This window comes from Coffea eugenioides, chromosome 10 (genome assembly GCF_003713205.1).
Source record: "Coffea eugenioides isolate CCC68of chromosome 10, Ceug_1.0, whole genome shotgun sequence".
Taxonomy (NCBI): Eukaryota; Viridiplantae; Streptophyta; class Magnoliopsida; order Gentianales; family Rubiaceae; genus Coffea; species Coffea eugenioides.
In genome coordinates, this window is record NC_040044.1 from 11,233,731 (window position 1) to 11,255,088 (window position 21,358).

At 34.7% G+C, this 21,358-nt stretch overlaps 1 protein-coding gene and 2 long non-coding RNA genes across 3 annotated transcripts; all 3 read right to left on the reverse strand.

Annotated features, from left to right (window-relative positions):
* Positions 1-3,946: 3,946 nt before the first annotated feature.
* On the reverse strand, positions 3,947-5,044 carry LOC113749400 (germin-like protein subfamily 1 member 14). The gene is made up of 2 exons (XM_027293125.1): positions 4,885-5,044; positions 3,947-4,664 (listed from the first exon to the last, which is right to left on the reverse strand). Exons 1-2 carry the CDS (start codon positions 5,003-5,005, stop codon positions 4,114-4,116), a joined length of 672 nt encoding a protein of 223 aa, XP_027148926.1. The 5' UTR covers positions 5,006-5,044; the 3' UTR covers positions 3,947-4,113.
* An 11,314-nt stretch (positions 5,045-16,358) lies between these two features.
* Positions 16,359-18,735, reverse strand: LOC113750856. The gene is made up of 4 exons (XR_003464667.1): positions 18,100-18,735; positions 17,513-17,571; positions 17,358-17,391; positions 16,359-16,581 (listed from the first exon to the last, which is right to left on the reverse strand). It is a non-coding gene; the product is annotated as an uncharacterized LOC113750856 (long non-coding RNA).
* A 995-nt stretch (positions 18,736-19,730) lies between these two features.
* On the reverse strand, positions 19,731-21,085 carry LOC113748789. The gene is made up of 3 exons (XR_003464470.1): positions 20,913-21,085; positions 19,918-20,024; positions 19,731-19,817 (listed from the first exon to the last, which is right to left on the reverse strand). It is a non-coding gene; the product is annotated as an uncharacterized LOC113748789 (long non-coding RNA).
* Positions 21,086-21,358: the final 273 nt, after the last annotated feature.

The window sequence follows — 21,358 nt, forward strand, 5'->3', positions numbered from 1 at the left end:
CTTGTTGGATCTTTACTAGGTAGGGAATATGGTTTGACTAAAAAGTTTGTTTGACCCAACAAAAATCGTGGCAAAGGGATATTTACGGAGTCTGAATCCATTGGATGAGGTCGGGGGACAAGCTCTTAGGCCAAATTGGTGTGAAATACTGATACAAGTTGCAATGAGTCCACGTGAGCAATTGATTAGACCGTATGATTTGCAACAAACAATTCAAGATGCACTCGGTGCACCAGTTGCTTGGCCTTGTCATTTGGTGAGATATGCACTTAAATACATAGCAGATTTTCTGGAATTTTAGTTCTAGCTATGATGATCTAATGATCCCCTTGGTCTTTGTGCACATGTGGAAACAACTGAAGAATGATGGGGACTTCATGGTTATGACTGAAGACTCTCAACAAAATGGAAAGTTTGGAAGCTACTTCTACTTCTTTCAACTTGTTAGGGATGAGAGTCTTTTAGTTTGTGCACAAGAAAGTCTTTCAAGTTATTGTAAATGACAATCTTTTGGTACTGGTTTGGGATTTTAGTACTTGCTTTTAGTACTTGTTTGCGATTTTAGTACTTGTTGTGTTTGTACTTGTTATCGACTTTTAATTCAATGAAATATATTTGAGTATTGACTTCTTCTTTTAAATTGCTATATGCATTTTGCTCTTTGGGATAATTTTACAAGTCCTTTGGGATTCTGGTTGATGCAATGTACAGCAGGGAGGACTAATTGCAGGTTGCTTCCATAAAAAAAAAACAGGGAAAAAACTCCTGGCAATTAAAAGTGTCAGCATAGCTTAGCTTCGAAAAACACTAATGACAAATGGCTATGTCGTCCAAAGCAGTGTAAATTCACATGGCTGCGTGTCCTTAAAGCCATATATTAAGACAACTGAAGATGCCTTCATAAATTGGATATCCTACTTATGTTCTAATGCTATACGGACACTTTCGATTATCACAAAAAATAGTTTTTGTTGGCAGAAGGAATGCTATAGCAGCATGGTTTTCCTGACACATTTGAATGCTGCTAAAGATTTGAGGCTATCCCCACATTGGAAGGGACAACACTCGCCCTAGGTGTGAGGATAGATAAAGTGTCAGGTTAGATTATTTAGACTGACACCTTTAAATGCCGCTAAAGGCCATTTTTGTTGTAGTGCTTCCTGTTCCTACAGAAATAAAAATAAAAAAGAAAGGTGTATACCAATTGGAACGGTCTTCTATCAGCTTTAATTTCCTGATTAAAATTTTACTTTGATGGTAAAAAGTTTGGAAAGGTCATGAAGTTGTTCTTGAAATCCATGTATTTCTAGATATAATGATTTTTTCTTTTGAACTTCCTCCAGCTAATATCGAGTACTTCCAAAAGATTCTAATGATATGGCTTTTTATTTATTTATTTTATAAATAAGAGATTTTGAATCCAAGAACTGCTACTTATAATGCCTCCCTCGATATGCTTTGTTTGAATGGTCAAAGTACAACTAATACTTCGAAATTACTCCTTGGTGCAAGAGAGTTAGCTATGAGAAGCAGCCAGAAATTCAATCTTAATTATCCTTTTTAAGATTAGATCCTCTGACTAAATATACTTAGTTGGATATGCAATAATGAATTAGAGCATTAACTTGATCCAAACTCAAAAGTTTTGTGATAAAGAGTACCATCCCAGGCCATTGTATTTTTCCATATCACCTAGTCAAACCTTATTTATTCTAGGAGTTAAGAAGTTAATATTCATGCACTTCTGCCCACTGTAAATCCCGAGAAATTTTGTTCCACAGCTAATCTCAGTTGCAAAGTCCTCTTAATATTCAGTTAGCGGTATTAGTTGATTCAAAAAGGTCATGATTGCAACTTAAACTCCAATACTAATCCAGCTTTAACTCTAGGTAATCATTTTTCATGACCTGGTTTTTGAAAATATGGAAAGTAGTTAACTCCAACCACGTAATTGAAAAATCATTCACTTCCAGACTGGCCAGAGGAATTTCTTTGCCTCTTTCCTGAAAATGATATATGTACTTACGTGAAGGATAAGGGATGCTCGAAAGTCTTTGTTACTAGTTCAACTAGACGAATAAATATCTGTTGCCTTTTCCTAGGATAAGAATACATAGATGCAGGAAAGACTTGATCCCTGATTATCTATATACATTTAAAATGATATTTGAAATTGATTTAGATTTTAATATGGTATAGTCACAGGTGGCGTCTTAAATTTCAAATTAGAAGTTGTAAACAATTAACTAAAAAGGTAATTAGTTTTGTTACAAATCTGATTTAGTTATCTCCATCGACCGGATTTGGATCGCTTGACCGGCCGGCCTTTGTAGTCCACGCTTCCTTCAACGATGTCGAGGAGTTTCAATGGCCTCCGTGGCTGTAGAGGCAGCGGCCACGATTCAAGTCTCCAGCCAGCCAGCCCACGGAGGTGCAGTTTTCACCTGCGTGTGGAGCTACCTGGAGTTTTTTTATTTGTTTTTTTTTGGCTGTTGGTTTAATTTTTTCACTTGTTATTGTTTCAAATTATAAGCTGGCGGTTGGATTTGAATCGTGCCACAGAATTTGTGGTGTTTGCATGCTAACTATTACTTTTTATTCATTGAGCTTTTAGAAGTCGAGTTGACTTTAATTCACTTTACTCGAAGCCTAATCGAATTCAATTAAACTTAATTGAGCTCACCTAATAAAAATTTATATTTTACATATAATTTAAAAAAAATATATAATCAACATTTCACAATAATAAATATAAATATAATATAAATAAATAATATATATATATATATGTATATGGAGGAGGGATGAATTAAATAGTGCCAAAGGAGGGAATGCAAGCCCACCTTCCACTTATATACTAATATATATATTGAAAGCTCATGAGTTTTTTTGACCGAACTACTCGAGCCGGTGATTTGTTGTCACGCACTCCCAATGATGATTTCATTTGTATCGAACTTTGCCCTTTTTGGTGTGAATTGGACTTGGTGCTTATTTGTTTTGTCACATATCCATCAACCCCAGAAGGGAAAAAATGACAGAAGACAAACTTAACGATATGTTATTTGTCTTGGACTTTGCCCTTGTAGAGGTAGGTTGGACTTTGTCTTATTTGGTTTGTCGTGAACCCAGCAACCCATAAAGGAAAGAAAAAAGACAAAGTTGAATATTCATTCTTAGACTTGAGAAGTAATGGCTGGGCTTGAACTTGCAACTTCTACCTTAATAAGGCGATGTTATGACCAACTGAGCAAGATTCCCCACGTCAATCGATGAGACAAATCCCATCTTATAAATTATTTTTTACATGTCAATTCAATTTAAAATTTTCCCCTTTTCCTCTGTGTTCTTCAATTACTGTTACAAAAATAACAATTAAATTTCTTAATAATGATGACTAGCCAATATTTGTCTTATTTTGCCACTTTGATAATTGCCCAAGAATTCGGCAATTCGCCAAGCGGTACATGAGTTGGTTTTAGAACGTCGTGAGACAAGCATTAGGCATTCTAGCCTAGCCTTGCTGCACGGTTGCATGTTATGTTTATCGCTGGGAATTTGACACTGGACGAAGGATGTGGGCTGACACTAGGCGGGCTTCTCTTTTTCTACACTCTTGGCGGTTCCTTCTTTGAAGAAGCACAAGCAATATATATTCCTGTTTACATACACTTGCCTTAGAAGTATCAAAAATATTTTGACATGTTAGACCCTAACTAAATGTTTACTGAGAAACAGAAGAGATAACTGTAGTGTTTAGCTAACTTTTTTTAGTCAATTTTGTAGCGAGTTAACTGATGCCGATTAATTTACGTTTGCCAAATTTTAATAATTCAGTCCTCTACCCGAACAATGTCGAAATCAAGTCGAATCAGTAAAACTCACCAAGGTCATTATGTTCTAACGCTGTCATCTTCATTTTTTCTTCCGTTTCAACAAAAATAACTTGAACTAAAAAGGAGAACTTATTTAATAATATATCACTTTATGCTCACACATATAATACAGATTTATGATATTATCATATCAATCTTTGCAATGCCCTGTGCATACATAGCACAAAAGTCATGCTAGTAGAATTTAGGACAAATCCATGGGTCCTTTCGAGTTGTCTCAAGAAAACTGGGCCTCAAGAGCGTCAATGACTTTCTTGTCAACTTGGAATGCCTTAGTAAGAACACCTAGAGAAATGGGGGGCTCTGTTCCAAAGACTACATTTGCAATAGTATTGACCCCTGGATTTTGGCTGCTAAAACCAGAAAATGCAAGAGCCTTCGTCTTCCCAAGATTTTGTATGAAGTGAACCAGACCTTGTGGGAACACAAAAACATCTCCTGGATTCAAGACTTTGGTAAAAAGGTGATTTTTCATGTTATTTGGTGGATTTGAAGTGACAAAACTAGCAGCCAGAGTGCCCTCTACCGCAAATATGACCTCGGTTGCACGCGGATGAGTATGGGGTGTGTTTACACCATAAGGAGCGAAGTCGATACGAGCTAGGGAAATTCCAAAAGTGTTGAGCCCTGGTAGATTGTCAACAAGCACACGAGTGACATTAGAACCAACTGGATTGTTTGTATTTCCAGGTATGTTGAATCCCTGGAAGAAGAAATCGTTGGCATTCACAACCTTTGGATCCTTACAAATCTTTCCGTTCACAAACACTGCATTCAAAAAACTAGCTGTTAATAATGTGATAATGCGGAAAAAACAAACCCACATTGCTTTTTGCATGTCTTACTAGGTATCATGCACAATGTAGTGAAAAATTAAATAAACAAAGAGATAACTTATATGTCAAGGCAAACATGACAGGACACAAAAATCGTACTTAGAATAAAGAAACATGTTTCGCTACATTTTCTGCTAGTTAGAAGGAATTACCAGCAGCTTTGGGATCACTGATTGCAACACAAAAATCCTGCAGAGGGCTAGGATCAGAAGCGATAGCAAGGGATGAAAGCAGTGCCATAGCCGCTATGGTTATCAAGAACGGAGCTCCCATGGTGATTGTGGACGAGATCTAGTATTTCTTGTGCTAACTCTTCGGTTGATGGTTCGAGGAATTTGGGCAAAGATTTGAAACTATATATAGGCATATTTCATTCGACAATTCGCCAAGTTTATCTCTCTCACATCAAGAAAATTACACCTGACCGACAATTAGGTCTACAGGTTAGGTTGGTGGCATGGCTTTTTAATACTTAAATATTAAGTCAGTAAGATGACTCTTTTCTCAACAACTTGGTACATGCATTTATCTACCTGAGACTCTTAGCTGAACTTTCTGATAAGTGACTAATTTGATCTATATTTAATGAAATTTTATGTTATTTTCAGTCATTTTTACAATGCTATAGGAAAAAAATAGATTATTTTGGCTATAATTAGTTTAAAATGCTCTTAAGTGTTTAAATGAGGTTTATTTCCCTTTTTACTTGCATTTTGTTCATAATTTTGATAGAAGTTGGAAATAGACTTCATTTGGATGAAAAAGAAAAATTGACAGGTTTGATACATTTTTGTATTTTGGCTATAACTTGAGCTACAATCATTAGATTGAAATGATTCTTGAACCATTTTTAAGATAAGAGATAGGTTTACAATTCTTGTGAAGACGTCGAAATCCAGTTTAAAGGTTTTCTAGGTCAAAAAGCTGAATTACAGCAGCCAATTTCTATGGTCAAAGCTGAAACTAGGCATTGAGCAGTCAAGGGTTTTTCAGTCATTTTGTAGTCTACATAAATCCAAATGAGGTGATTCTTCATGCATTGGAAAGTTAACTCAATGAACTGCAAGTCTTATGTTTTGGTCAAGAGTTAATTCAGTTCCAATCATTGAGAAAAGTTCAGTTGAATTTGATGCAAAATTGGAATGACCTTGAAGACTGAACAGAAATTGAGAGGCAAAGTAGGGGAGCAATCCGGCCATAGTATGGCCGGATTTTGGTCCGAAATGGCTGCTCTCCACTTGCACAACTTGTTTCCTCCTCTAATAATTCACAACTATTGATAGACGTGTGGCAACCACTTTGTAGCTGTAAAAGTAATGTTTGAAACTTCATTTCTTGACTAAATCCATCTATAAATAGCCATGGAGTTGCAAGAATCAAGAAAGTTTGTTAAGTACAAGAAATACCACTAAAATGTAGTTCTTACATTTTCTTAGGGTTAGGTTAGTATAGTATAGGATAGTTTAACTAGTTAGTTCATCCTTCTTGTTTATTAGCTAGGCAAAGATGAAGAAGGAAATGAATTCATGTGACAAGAGTTACATTTCTTTCCAAACTCTTTATCTTTTATACTTGATTCTATTGTTTAGTTAATATACAAGTTTAGATTCTATGTTTATTATATGTTTCTAAAGTTTATGCATTGAGTTTGGTTGAACTTTCTATGATTGTTAATATTTATTATTTGACTATTTGACGATATTATTTTGAACAAGTTATTTAGCACTTTAGCTCTTTAAATCATGATTAACATAGTACCATTAATTGTGATTATCTAAAGGTGTTGTTTGTTCAATGAAAATTGAGATTTAATACTAGTTCAAGAAGTGCTAAACCTAGGGAGTACACTCACGAGAGTAGAGGTGCACCTTTGTGGGTTTAGTGATTCATTTCATAGAAGAAATGAACTTATAGTTAATTTCATAACCACGAGAGTAGGTATAGATTAGTTATAAGTATAGTTGATTTACTACGAGAGTAGGTTTTACATGCATAAGGAAATTACGCCATAACTAGCCAAGATAGTAGTATTTATTGATCCAAAAATAGCACTTGCATGAGTAATTAGGAATACCATAACCTAAAGAGCTTTCAATTGTTATTTTCTTGTATAAGTTTAGCATAGTTTTGTTTCTTTTAATTCATCGATCGTCCAAATAATAGAGAAACTTTAGTAGTATCGATAATTGTCCAATCTTTCTCGTGAGATCGACCCGATATATGTCCCAAACTACTAATTTGACCTGTATATTTGTAGTCAAAACGGATATAAATTGGATTTAAACTTGTATACATATAAAAAACCCGTCACTTTCTTTTTTTCTCTCTATACTTTTCTGGAATCATTTTTTTCTCAATGTTATACCCCAACCAATCCGATCATTTTTCTCCATGGCTGGTCCCTTACTGGAAAATGTTATACTTCCATTGGCACTTTAGCTTCTTTTAATTAAATTGGTTTGGGCAGATAGCGTACGATTTAACAATGGGGCGCATGTTTTTGCATGAAATTTTAGATTTCTTGCCATTCGATTTTTATGGGAGCATGTTGCACCAAATTGTTAACCCTATATCTTCTTATGGCTAACATTCTGAGCATTCGATAGTGGTTTTTCCCTTCCTGTTCTTATGGAAAGTTAAAAAAAAAGAACAAGAAAGGTATATACTAATTGGAACGGTCCCCTATCAGTGTTAATTTCCTGATTAGAGTTCTACTTTAATGGCAAAAAGTTTGAAAAGTTCGTGATGTAATTCTTGAATTCCTCGTAAGGTCTTCCAACAGGTACTCCTTAGAGAGCCCTGATTGATGCTTAATTTTACATTCTTTTTGAGGGATACTATTGAAAACAGAGTACTATTACAAAAACTTAATTTTATTTAAGCCGCTCAAAAAAAATTCTTTTAAATGTACCACTCTATTTCCTCTTCCTTTTTTGCAATCAACTGTCACCTGTGAATGATTTGGTGCTTTTTTTTAACCTTCCATACTTTTTAACCGTTAAGCGAAAATAATTCCCGGGAAGAATTGTGTGGAAAATAATAGAGAATTAGCTATGAGAAGCAGCCAGAAATTCAATCTTATCTTTTTCAGATTTAGATCCTCTAACAAAATAATTTTTTTTAAATAAAAGTTTGGATAAATTAGAATCCTCTGACTAAATAAACTTAGTCGAATATGCAATAATAAATTAGAGCATTGATTTGATCCAAAATCAAAAAGGTTTTGCGATACTCTCTCTGTCCCATTTTCATGGTCCTGTTTTCCTTTTTCATCTCTCCCAAATTGTAATCCACTTTCCAATTGAAAAATGTAGTTATCTTTTAATTTCTCTAAAATACCCTTATTCAATGTAGGTTGTTAACTTGTTATTAGTATAAACTACCTTATCTAATATAGATTTTTATTGAATATAACCTACCCCATTTAATGTAAAATGATGATTGATTCTTTCTTGACCATTAATTCAAATTCTCATAAACTATCAATTCAAGTTTCCATGAATAATTAATATAAAGTTGTACTCTATTTAATGTAAGGATATTTTAGAAAAATTACAATCTAAATTTATTTTTCCAACAAAGTTAACTACTTTTTCTTAAACTATGTAAAAAAAATTAGAATTATCAAAATGGGACAGAGGGAGTAAAACATATTATCCCAAGCCATTGTAATTTTCCATATCACATAGTCAAACCTTATTAATTGTTTCTAGAAGTGAAGCAGTTACTAATCATGCACTTCTACCCCATTATAAATCCAGAGGTGTTCGATGATCTTTTTTGATGACCTGGTTTTTGGAAATACAGAAACTTCTGTGCCTCTTTCTTGAAAATCATATATGCACTTACGTTAAGGATAAGAGATGCTCGAAAGTCTTTCTTAGTAGTTCAACTAAAGCAATAAATATCCTGTTTGCCATTTTCTACTATAAGAAAAGTAGTTCAACTAAAGCAATAAATATTCTCTTTGCCTTTTTCTACTATAAGAAAAGATACATACAGCAAGTTTAAGGCTTGATACCAGCTTAGCTATATACAATTAACATGATATATTTTAAACCCATTGGAATTTCAATTAGGTATGGTCACTTGTGGTGGTAATGTAAAACATTCTGTTATATCAGTTACTGTTCTTTAGCATCAATTAGGACCTTACCTTATATAATTTCTCCCAAATGATCTCATGTGCAAACTGGAGTTGGTTTCCTTGCAATCATCTTGAGTTTGAGGGGATGTTATTTTAAAATTATTCTTTTATATCAATTACTGTTCATTAGCATTAATTAAATTCTTACCTTGTATAATATTAATCTAGATTCATTGGTTTTAAATGTCAAGGTTCATTTTACAAAGCAGATATATGGGCAATGTGCTGTTGTACAAATCAAGAATTCAATAAACAATATTCTCCCAAATGAATTCCTCCAACATGTGGTAGCTTAAATTCCAAATTAAATGCTGTAAACAATTAACTAAAATGGTAATCCGTTTATGTAACACATTAGTTTGGGTCTATGAACTAGACAGTTAGAAGGCTACATATACTATACATCTTGCAGTTTTTCCTGCCTGTAGTTGACTGCCCGAATTTTTCCAGTTTATTTTTGGTTAATTCCAAATATTTTCCCATATAGTGGAAATAATTTTTTTAACATCATGTTAATTAGTTCAGTATATTAAAGAAAGGCGTTATTCTCTTTCTTAGTTTAACTAGTTTTAAACCCTGTTCGTTGCACCGGGATTAATCTTGAGAGCGTTCGGTCCATTGTAATACTAATCGAAGTACATGCGGCAGAATAATAATTGAAACTTCAAAGATTTGAGATAAGGCTTATTTGAAACTTCAAAGAGTTGTGATAAGAATAAAGGAATTGAGATTGCGTCTAGTCAATTAGGTATTAATTTTTCCATACTCTCTACGGTTATTAGGATTACTCAAAACTCAAATACTGAAGATTTTATCGAATCAATTCATAATTTAAGGATGTTAGTAAATTACACACTGATGTATTAAGAAATATGATGCGTGTCAAGCAACCCATAGCTGACAGGTTGTCAGCATGTGCAATAATAAAAACCTGCTCAACTAAAGTTAATTTTTGTAAATAGTGGCAAGCATGGTCGAATCCACAGGGATTGGGTGTAATTGTTTCTTTTCAAATTTACAGTAACAAAGGAGGTGTTTTTGTGCAGAAGGTAACAATCAAAGAAATTCAAATAAAAATATAAAAATAAATAACTTACTAGAAATTAAATGACAATTCACTAAACTAAGAGTAACAATAATTGAAGGTCTAAAACAATTAAAACAAGAAAACAATTAAAAATCAAATAAAATAGGCAACTAAAAATCAAATGGCAATTCGCTAAAATCAAGGTAATAATAATTAAAGATCTAGCCAAGAAATAACTTCAGCAATGGTTCACCTAATTGATCATCGATGCACAAGCAATTTCAATTATTTATTAATAAATAGGTTATAACTGCCAAACAAGCGATGACAGTCAACCCCTCCTTACTGTGTCGATGATTAAGGTACGCCCGTTAATCACTACTCTAATTGAGAAATAATCTTAGGTACGCCCATAAAATTTAATTCTCCAATTGCCTTACGTATTAGATGAGCTCTATTCTAACCAAATAACGCACTATCAGGGTTATTTCAGATTAGCCCACGTATTCCCCTGACACAAACCCAATCATGCCAGTTGTCACTATTTCAAGGCAATTAAACAATTACGAATTTAATGCCCTAATTGACAATAGATTACCAAATTAACTAATTATCTGGATCCAAGACAATCAATTAATTAAATAATCATAAGCACTACAATCCAAGAATATGCGAATACCAATAAATAAAAGAAAAAAATTAAATTAAATCGATCTCATAATTTGTGGACGAATCAAAGCATCCATTGTCCCTTGACTAGACAAAGGGTTTAGCTCATTGTTGATGAGAAAAACCCATACAAAACTGAAGCAAGAATCGCTGCCATTATCTGCGTTTAGGAAAGCTCAATTCGTCTGAACAAATGAAAGGGAAACGAAAGTCACAGAGTCTGATGGAATCTTTCTATTGCTCCTGACATAACAGGGAGCATTACTACTCAAAGCCACGAAAGAAAAGTCACGGAAAGCTAAGCTAAAGGTCCTAATTAACGAAGAAGGAAAAAACTACCAGAGAAAAGCCAAAAAGCTAATGCCAGTCCTCTCCCATCTCAATTCCCATTCAAATTGCTACTTTTTGATGCCTCTGTGCGGCGGCCCACACCAGGAAAAGGAAAACTTCGGCCAAATTGTCTAAAAAGGGCTTGCGTCTCTTTTATTCCCAAAATGCCCCTGTATGCCTTTCATTTGAATTCTTTCTTGATGGCTGTTAAATTGGTCTTGGTTGTGGTATTTTCGTTCTACTCCCTGAAATAAATGCAAATTACAAAAAATGAGTAGAATCTAATAATTAATCCACATCAGATCAGGTAATAGGAAAAATTAATAATAAAATAAATAATAAAATTGCAACCTATCAATTGCCGCCTCTTTTGTTGACTTTCAAGTGGAGATGGCAATGGATGGTGTTATGTCATTATCATGTTTGTATTAGAAAACTTCAATCCTAACCTAACTTATTAGACTCGTGTTGGGTTGACCCACCCAAACCCACTCGTGTGATTTGTTAAACACTTTATACGATTAAAATAATTTTGATATGATGGATTATTTTGCCAAATCAACTTACTGGTTTATGCTAGAAAGAGTCTAGTATTTTAATCACTTATTTTAACCCCATTTGATCATGTAATCGATTCAATATTGCTGGTATTAAAGCACATCATAAATTTTTTGAAATTTTTTATATCTATATGTTAGATCTAAAACTTCTTGAGTCTTCTCATCAGATCTCAATATCAGTTTTGAACTTGAACCAGTTGGATAGCATATCTGAGGGAATAGACATGCACAAATATCTATGGATGAATTTATTTTAGATTTAGATCTATCTCGGCAGATCTCATCATCTTTATTGGACCTTAAAACTGTTGATTAGCAGATCTGACGATTACAGCATGCACAGAGTGAGCTTCAGCGATTTATTCTATGATGGAATGATTTTAAAATTTCTGGTACTTTTTAGATCAGTCCTTAATTTCTCAAGTCTTATGTATTTGTTAAATTGCAGACCTATAATTTTAGTGCATGTTTTATCTGCCATTAGGGCAGCAATATATATCAATCATGCTGGACGATTTCCAGTAATCCGTTATTGAAATATGTTTTCTTATCACAAAAAAAAAAAGTAGACTTCAACTATTACCCTGTTATTGAAAAACTTGACGATGACTTTGTTTCTAATTTCAACAACCTTGTTATCAATTCATTAGTCAAATCACATCTTACAACTAATCAATTAGCCGTAACATCAGTTGAGAGGTTCAATAGATCACTTAATACAAAAAAAATATAGCAAAGCTAGCTAACTATTACCCAATAATAATTGATATGGACAATCCTGACTGGCGCCCCATTATGCATCTCCCGTTGGAATTAATATCCAAATAACTATGATTAACATCGCCATTAGAGTTGGAAAATTGCCCAAAAATTCAAGGGAGAATTAGACCAATCGTCCCTCACACATCATTGATGTGAAAATTTAGTTCCTTAAAACGAAAATAATTAGTTTTAATCCATAACAAACAAAAAATGATCACCTTTAGTCCATTTTCACTTTTCTGAGTGGATTTTAGCCAAAACTTAACGAGCCCACATGACTTGCCCAATTTTTAAAGGGTAAGAACGATAAACCACCTTGACCAGAAATGTGAGGGACCAACGATGCAAAACTTTAATTAAACATTAATCAAAAAATACATAACTAACCCACAATTACTAACAATTCATCTCAACCTAGAACAACCCTAATTGCAAACTCCCAGAAGCTAATTGAAATTCATCTGTGGAAATTGCTGATTGAAATGCTAGATGTGTTGGGTTCAGAGACAATGATGCAACAAGCGCTAGCTGACTCGGCGATCTTGGCTTGATCGATGGATGCAACTTCCACTATTTCTCCACCTTCCAGCATTTGGGCCATCCTGACTTTGATGGAGAATGGGTTCTTCTTGGCTTCAGTAATTGCACTTCCGCTGTAGACCGTGACAACACCATCATCGGCCATCATTGCAAGTGTTTGTTTTTTTTTTTTTTTGTCGAAACGATAGGATAATTTCATTATAGTAAGGGAAAAATTTACAAGTGCGAGCAACGGCTCGAGAGAACTTTACAAAAGTGTTCAAAGACACTGAGGAACATTCCTTTCCTCATCCACAATAATGCCTAAAGCATCAACACTTAATTTTCTACTATCTATCATATTTTCTTCCCTACTCAAGCAAAAGGAGCACATGCAAAACAGTCTTTTCACATTCACAATATCCTCCAGCAATGTAGCCATTCTGCTCCCCAAAGGCTGTGTTTTTGTTAGTTGTTTCAGCAGCTCCTTGTTGGCAAAATTGAGCCTGATTCTGCTCCACTGATATTGCGCAGCTTTACACAAGACTAGCTTTAAAGCTAGTGCATCATCCAGGCTTTGGTTCCCCAGGCTTCTTTCTTTCAGCTTCCATTCTGCAATCTTGGTGCCTGCAGTTGTTCTAACTGTGACTCCAATGCCTAGATTGTTTTGACCTTTCCTTGTAGCTGTTGACAGGTCCATGATCATAGCTCCCTGAGCTTCATTGCCTTGGCTTTGTTGATCATGCATGTGGGCTGTTTCTTCTGTACTCGTTCTATCTTTTGATTTCTCTATTTCCACTTGCTCCAGCCACTCTCTGGCTGTAAAATGTCTGAATGTAATGTCTAACTGGCTAGAAATTGTATGTGACTAGTGTTAGGATACGAAATATGGAAAAAAAAAAAAAAAAGAGGATAACATGAGAAAAGAGCTTAAGCAGAAGATTAGGGAAATCAGAATGGGGCGTTGAAGTATGGTTCAAGAAGCTTCTGACAGGTTATTGTGCTAGGCTCGTAGGAAGAAAATTAGACAATGTAGAAAGTTTCGATGTCTACAGACTCCAGGGAATATGCTTTACTATGCTTACCTGCTTCATGTACCATCTATGGATTACCTTTCTTTTCTTTTTTCATTTTTTGCATTTATCTTTTATAGTACATTTGCTTGTTATTTTCTTGTCTTCAATCACCAATTTCCTTCAAATGAATTTCTATCAACTAAGAGGAGCTTGCAAATAGGGTTCATTTTGGGTTGAGATGAATTGGAGATTTGCAGGTAATAGTGGGTTAGTTTTTGTGTATTTTGGTGAATATTTAACTAAAGATTTGCACCATTAGTCCCTCACATTTCTAATTAAGTTGATTCGCCATTTTTATCCTTTAAAAATTGGGCACGTCAAATGAGTCCAGTAAGTTCCAACTAAAATTCACTTGAAAAAGTGGAAAGAGATCAAATGTGATCATTTTTTGTCTATTAGGGACTAAAACTGATCATTTTTGTTTTGAGGGACTAAATTTTCACATCAATAATATGTAAGGAATGATAAGTGCAATTCTCCGTTTAATTTAATTCACATATACATTCATAAAACATTCAAAAGTCAAGGGGTGATTAAGTAGGCTTCAACTGTTACCATGTTATTGAAAAACTAGAAGATGACTTTGTTTCTAATTTCAACAACTTTGTTATCAATTCATTTGTCAAATCACAACTTACAACCAATAATTAGACGTAACATCAGTTGAGAGGTTCAATAGATCACTTAATACAAAAAATTTAGCAAAGCTAGCTAACTATTACCCAATAATAATTGATATTGACAATCCTGACCGGCGTCCCATTGTGCATCTCCCGTTGGAATTAATATCCAAATAACTACATTTAACATCACCGCTGAAGTTGGAAAGTCACCCAAAAATTCAACTTTTTCAGCAGAATTTAACAAAAAAAGCGGAGAACTTCGAACATTCAGTTAACTAACACTTGATTAAATACCTTGATGCTTTATTTGCCCCATTCCTCCAATACCAGTCCTAAAACAAAATTCCACTGCGTAATTGTCAGGCTTTGAATTAATTGAGGTAAATCAAGCACAAAAAAAGGTTGATACTTTATAATAAACTAGGAGGCATAAACACACTTTGCACGATGGAAATGTAAAATGCCATGCCCAGTTTTGTATAGAGCAAAAGGCAAAATATATGAAGTAATAAAAATAGTAATTTATGTAGATAAAGTATGCTAATTATTAGTAAAGTGCAAAAGGGATGGATTTTTAAATATATAATCTATGGAGTTAAGCCTGTTCAATATTTTGTTTTGCATACGGAAACTATTTGCAAAGGAATTCTTATCAGTATTTAGCAAACTATTTGGCAGCTACAAATGATCACCTACAAAACACATTAGCATAGAATGTTAAAAAAGTGTACATATCATCATTATCCATAAATACATATAAAAAAAGTAAGCCACGTACAAACTAAAATGGCAATTGAGCCATATTAATCAACCACCTAGCTACTACAAAATTTCTGTGGTTGAGTTTTTTAACAATGATACATCTAATGAAACCGTTCTCTAGAAAAATGCTAAACAAAATAAAAGATTACAATAATCAATTTAACATTGAGTTGCGCTCCTAATCAGATGACATGAATGCTTAATACAGGACAATAGATTCCTTCCTCTTAGCTGCTCTGCCACATGATCACTCAATTCAACATTTTAAAGCAAAAAATCAGAAGCATAGCCATAAACTGCATGAGTATGAATAACCAACATCTAATGAAGCCGTTCTCTAGAAAAAAGCTAAACAAAATAAAAGATTACAATAATCAATTTAACATTGAGCTGCATTCCTAATCAGATGACACGAATACCTAACACAGGACAACAGATTCCTTCCTCTTAGCTGCTTAGCCACATAATCACTTAGTTCAACATTCTACAGCAAAAAATTAGAAGCATAGCCATAAACTGCATAACTATGAATAACCAATGTATTCCTAATTTGCAAACACTACTTATTCACAGTGAAAATCCAAACCCTTGTCTGTCTTACAATAATCAATTCAACAATGAGTCACATTCCTAATCAAACCAGATGAATACCTGACACATGATCACTTAATCTGACATTCTGGAGTAGGGCTGCAAACGAGCCGAGTCGAGTCGAGTTTTGGACTTATCGAGCCGAGCTCGACTTAAAAATGGGTGAGCTCGAGTTCGAACTCGAGCTCGACGAGCCTATAAGAATTGAGCTCGAGCTCGACTCGACTAAAAAAAGCTAAGCTCGAGCTCGACTCGTTAAGGCTCGCGAGTTGATGCTCGATTTCTGGCTCGCGAGCAGCTCGATTTCTGGTTCGTGAGCAGCTTGATTTGTGAGGTCGAATTTTTTACTCGTTAACGACTCGTTAGCTCGAATTTTGGGAATTAATGTAACAAAAAAAATCATTTTATCAACTAATTCCTAACCAAATTATGAGCATAATCATAGCTTACAATTCATGCCTATAATTGACCATAATTTTTCACATTATCATAATCAAAAAAGGCCTACAAATTTTTCACTAAATACAATCATAAATTTAGAAATACATGCCACATAAGTCTAGAATTTAAATGCCCAACACTTCATACAAGTTCAAGATTCTCGGTCACAAAATTTAATATCAGAAAATAAGTAAATAACAACCAAAAGCAGGCCAAGAACTTCTTACTACAGAAACTTATTGAATTACAAATTACAAACTAAGCACAGTCATTGAAGTCATTGAAGTCACGAACTTCTTCTCTTCTTAGAAATGTCAGAGGATTCATAGTTCCAGCTCCAACCTGCTCAATACGTCCAAAAATAAATAAGTGCCAATCAAGGAGCTATACAAAAACATCACTAGCATTCATTGGTTGCTCTTTCAGACCTGTACTCACTGAACATATAACTAAACTAATCAAGGGGACTGAATCTAATACCTAGTTGAATGAGGAAAATCTACTCTGTAAGTTAACTAGACAGCTTAAAGCAAGTATTTTACTCAAAGGGGGAAGGAAAACCTGAGCATCAAAATTGTAAACAATCCACAGCAACTGGACAACTGTCTTATAATTTAGAGGAGAAATTCATTCACATTCGAGTGCAAACTAGTCAGTCATATCAGTAGCTTATATTGATCATCCTAATTTTGTAGAAACCACAGTTAAAATTTGGACAGCCCACCAAGACTAACAAGCGCAATTCTCGAAAAAAAATTCATTTTGTTTAAGCAAATCTCCATTGAAAAAAATTGACCATCTGCGACATGAATTAGATCAGACTAGGAATCCAAACGAGCACCATGCACACTCAATGCTAACACCATTTCTATCCTAACAAGGATATAAACAGCAATAACTTGACCAATCCACAGCACCTGATAACCAAATGCACATTCAGCAATAACTTAGCCAAAACACGCCTGTTTGCTGAGAAAATTTTCTTTTACTTCTAATTGCATGCTTCTGCAAATACTCAACTAAGCCAAACACGTATAGAACTCAAAAGAAAATTTGACAAGCAGCACAAACTGGAAGCTTACAATCTTGGTACTGAAAATGTAGGTGGAAAAACGCACCTACAGCCAATAATGCACCAATAAGCTGCAGCTGCTGCACAGCCAAGAAAATCAGGCAAATAACTTCCATTTTAGTTGCAATGAAACCAGCCACCAAATAAATCATATACACATATAAAGAAACCAGCAGCCAAAAAACTGAGAATATAGATTACCTAAAACATGAAAAAGTTCAAGGAATAGGCAATGAAATCTCTTGTGCTGACTTCATTTTCTGCAAAGTAAAAAAAAATAATAAAGACCAAGATTAAGCCAACTATAAAACATATTGTAATAGATGAAAAACGTAATTTATTATTGCATAAATGGGAATCCGTTTGATTTTTTCATCACTCCCATGATCACCAGTTCACCACCACTACCCCAATTGGGCTCAAATCTTTGCCACAACAAGACATAGTAGCAAATCAATTTAAGTAGGAAAAGATAGTTTTTACATGTTATTTTCCAAAACTATATATCAAAAGATAAGAAAATCAGTAGATAAAAAAATTATAAAAAAAAAATTGTATCCTTGTCACCAAAAAATCCTAAACGCATAGGAGGAATGATTCGGAGCTAAAGGTAGACAACACACGCAGGTGTGCAAAAAAAAGAAAAAAGCAATAATTTGAGCTCAAAAATGTTATTTCAGCATCTATTCCAGCTAAAATACCAGTTAAATTAACTAGAGGGAAGCAACAAACTTCAGACAAGAGAAAGGAAGACGGAGGGGAAGGAACGCCGAACGGCCCGAACCAACCTTAAATTGGAAATCAAATTGAGGGCTTTAAGATGTGCCGTGGAGTAAGACAGATGGTTAGCAGTCCTTAAGATGCACCGTGGAGGAAGTCAAGCCTCTGTCCAAATACAGCTGAGCCAACGACGAAGGCGAGTTGCAGTCGAATTGCTTCGAGAGGAAGAAGGTTTCTCTCGAATGAAGTCGAATTGCAGTCGAATGAGGCCTGAAGGGTAGCAGTGGCGGTGCCGCGGTGGTGGCTGTGGTCAGCGTGGTGCACTCGTGGGTGGTGACGGCGATGGCTAGGGCTTGAGAAGGTGTGAAGGAAAGACCAAACAGAGATGCGGTAGAGGAGAAGTAATAAGAAATGGAATTGGGGAAAGTAATTTTTGCTATGAGCGAGCCTCCGTCTGATACTCGAAGTCGAATTCCATCCCAATTCCCATGTTATAACTTAGTAATTAACTATATAAATAAGGGTATTTTTGTAATTTCACAAAGCTCGTCGAGCGGCTCAACGAGCTAACGAGCCTAATAGAGGATGGCTCGAATTCGACTCGATTTATAAACGAGCCGCTCGAGCTCGACTCGAGCTCGAATTTGACCGAACTCGACTCAAGCTTTGACTCGAGCCGCTCGCGAGCGGCTCGAATCGTTTGCAACCCTATTCTGGAGCAATGAAAATAGAGACATAAGCATAAACTACATAAGTATGAACAATCAAACAAAAACACATTACAAAAACAATCACGAAATACCTCATGTTTTCATACTTCATAAACATGAAAAGCAGCCAAACAAATCAATCTCTCGCCTCCATTGCCAAAGGGTAGAACATTCGCGAAGCCTAAACCAGGAAAAATCTCTTTAATAGACACAAAATACTAATAAGAGAATACTAACGGTATAACCAATCTATTCCTAATATGTACACACTACTTATTCACAATCCTTTCAAGAACTATGCCATTCTTGGAAACAACACTACTTATATACAGCCTTACTTAATTGATGACCTTCCCACAATTCTTTAAGACAAGTTCCACGTACTGAAACTTTGCAATATACTCTAAATATGCACAATCACTAAACCCAATTGAAACTTTGCAGTCACAATTTAAATTCAACCAACAAGCCTAGATCAAGGCAACAGTTCAAAAGATTAAGCGCATAATAAAAATTCCCTTCTATTCATAGCTCATTCCTAGAACAATGTGGACACAATTAATCAAGTTTCCTTGCACTGAATACATTCAAAGTTATCTTACAAAACTTGTTTGAAAATGAACCAGCAATTCTAATTAATTAACTCCAAACATTCATTTTTTTTTATATAGAAGGCCGGAAAGTTTCACAAATCTTCAGGAGAAGATATGTCCAGCATGGAAGAATAATTACCCCAAGAAAATTAATGAGAATAAGTTTCACCTTTAACTTTAGCTGCCAGATTTTCAATAAAGCTAATCACTCTATAGAGTTGGTACCAAATATACCAAAATTCTTAACAAAACAGCAGTTTAATGTCTAAACTCACTTTTTAGGTTTTAATCTATCTTAAATCAAAATAATGAAGACTACTCTTTGTAGTTCCAAATTACACCCAATACAGATTTAAATTATATAAGAAAAACTGCTTTAAGTTCAACAACTCATACCTGGGGTCAACTATCCAACCATAGTAGAGTGGAATGTCTAGTAGATCAAACATTGCACATCCCAGAGTAAATTCAAAATCAGCAATTCTGAATGATAAAAATGCATTAGTTACACAATAGGGCAGCTTAAAACAAATAAAAAAGAATGCAAGTAAACCTACATAAACATAAAAAAGCCATCATTTACCTCCTGAATTTTACATTTACATCAATCCCAGTTGCTAGTCTAGGAAGCAAATCAATGGCATCAGCAATGTTTTGTTGCTGATTTTCAATGTATCCTGCATCTTTGTCCTGCAAAATTGAACCAAAGCCAACAGAAAAAACTTACATTTGTATGGTTTGACATGGATTATAAAGAATAAGAAAAAAAAAGAATTAACAACCTTCAAAAAATACAGAATACAAAATTTTTGTCCTTGTTCTTAGTTCATCTATAGAATAAGTAGTATGTACACACTACTTATTCACAACCTAAACCCTAAACCTAAGAAATCGAACTGGAAATATCATAGATCAAATTAACCCCTTGTTCAAACCCTATACCTATGTCTCAAAATCTGGAAACTTACATGCCATTCTTGACCCAAATAAACAGGAAAATTTTTTTCTTGCTTTAACTATATATAACCTATAAGTTTATTATTCAACCTAATTATTTCCTCACACGGCGAGTAAACCAAGATCTCAAAATCTTGAAATATGCATTTCATTTGAGGCAAAAAAATGAGAAAAGAATAGGAAACCAAGCAAAAAACACCAAACCACCAGTTTTTTGAAAAAATCTCCCAGGAAAAAATACAACAGATCAAGCTGTAAGAAACCAGTAAATCAGTCCAAGTTCCCAGCACTATTCTAGCCAAATTGCCAACCAGCGAATGCAAAAATGAAAAAACAAAAAACAATAAAAGAGAAGAAGAAACGGTGAGGAAGAAAAAAAGAAAATAAAAACAAAAAAAAACAAAAAGAGAAGAAGATCCGACAAAAGAGATGGATTAGAGATGGAGAGACAAAGACTGTTAATGATTAGCCAAGACGGCGAGGAAGACAAATGCAAAACAAAAGCTGGCGATTGTGGATGGAAGATAAATTCCTCTCTCTACCTCACCAGATTTTATATTGGGTCTTTGGGTCTGCCGTTGTTTTCTCAGTGGAGAACTAAAGCTGTTGTAGAGAACTCACCAGATGATTGTCTGCCATTGTGGATATCTCTAACGGCAGACCCACTGTAAAACTTGAATGCAAAACAGCTTTTGTGGAAAACAAATGTAAAACAACGGCAGAAAATCTGGTAAGTTAGAGAGAGGAATTTAGGCCAAACAAAAAGGTGGAGAGAAAGAGAGAGGAAGTGCATAAAGAGAAGAGGTGGAGAAGAGGCAGTGGAGAGAGAAATCTGAGGCGGAACAGATGGAGAGAGAAAAAAAGAAGAGAAGCTGAACTTGGGTCTATCCGCGCGATGCGCTAAACAAATAAAAATGAGCGTCACGTGAGAACGATGAAATCACGCACAGAACCACCAAGTCTTTAGCTCTTTTATTAGTTATGTAGATAAGAGGAATTGAACAAAATTTCTATGCAAACAAGCTCAAACATAGCCTTCAGGGATTCAGAACATATTCGTTCTCGAG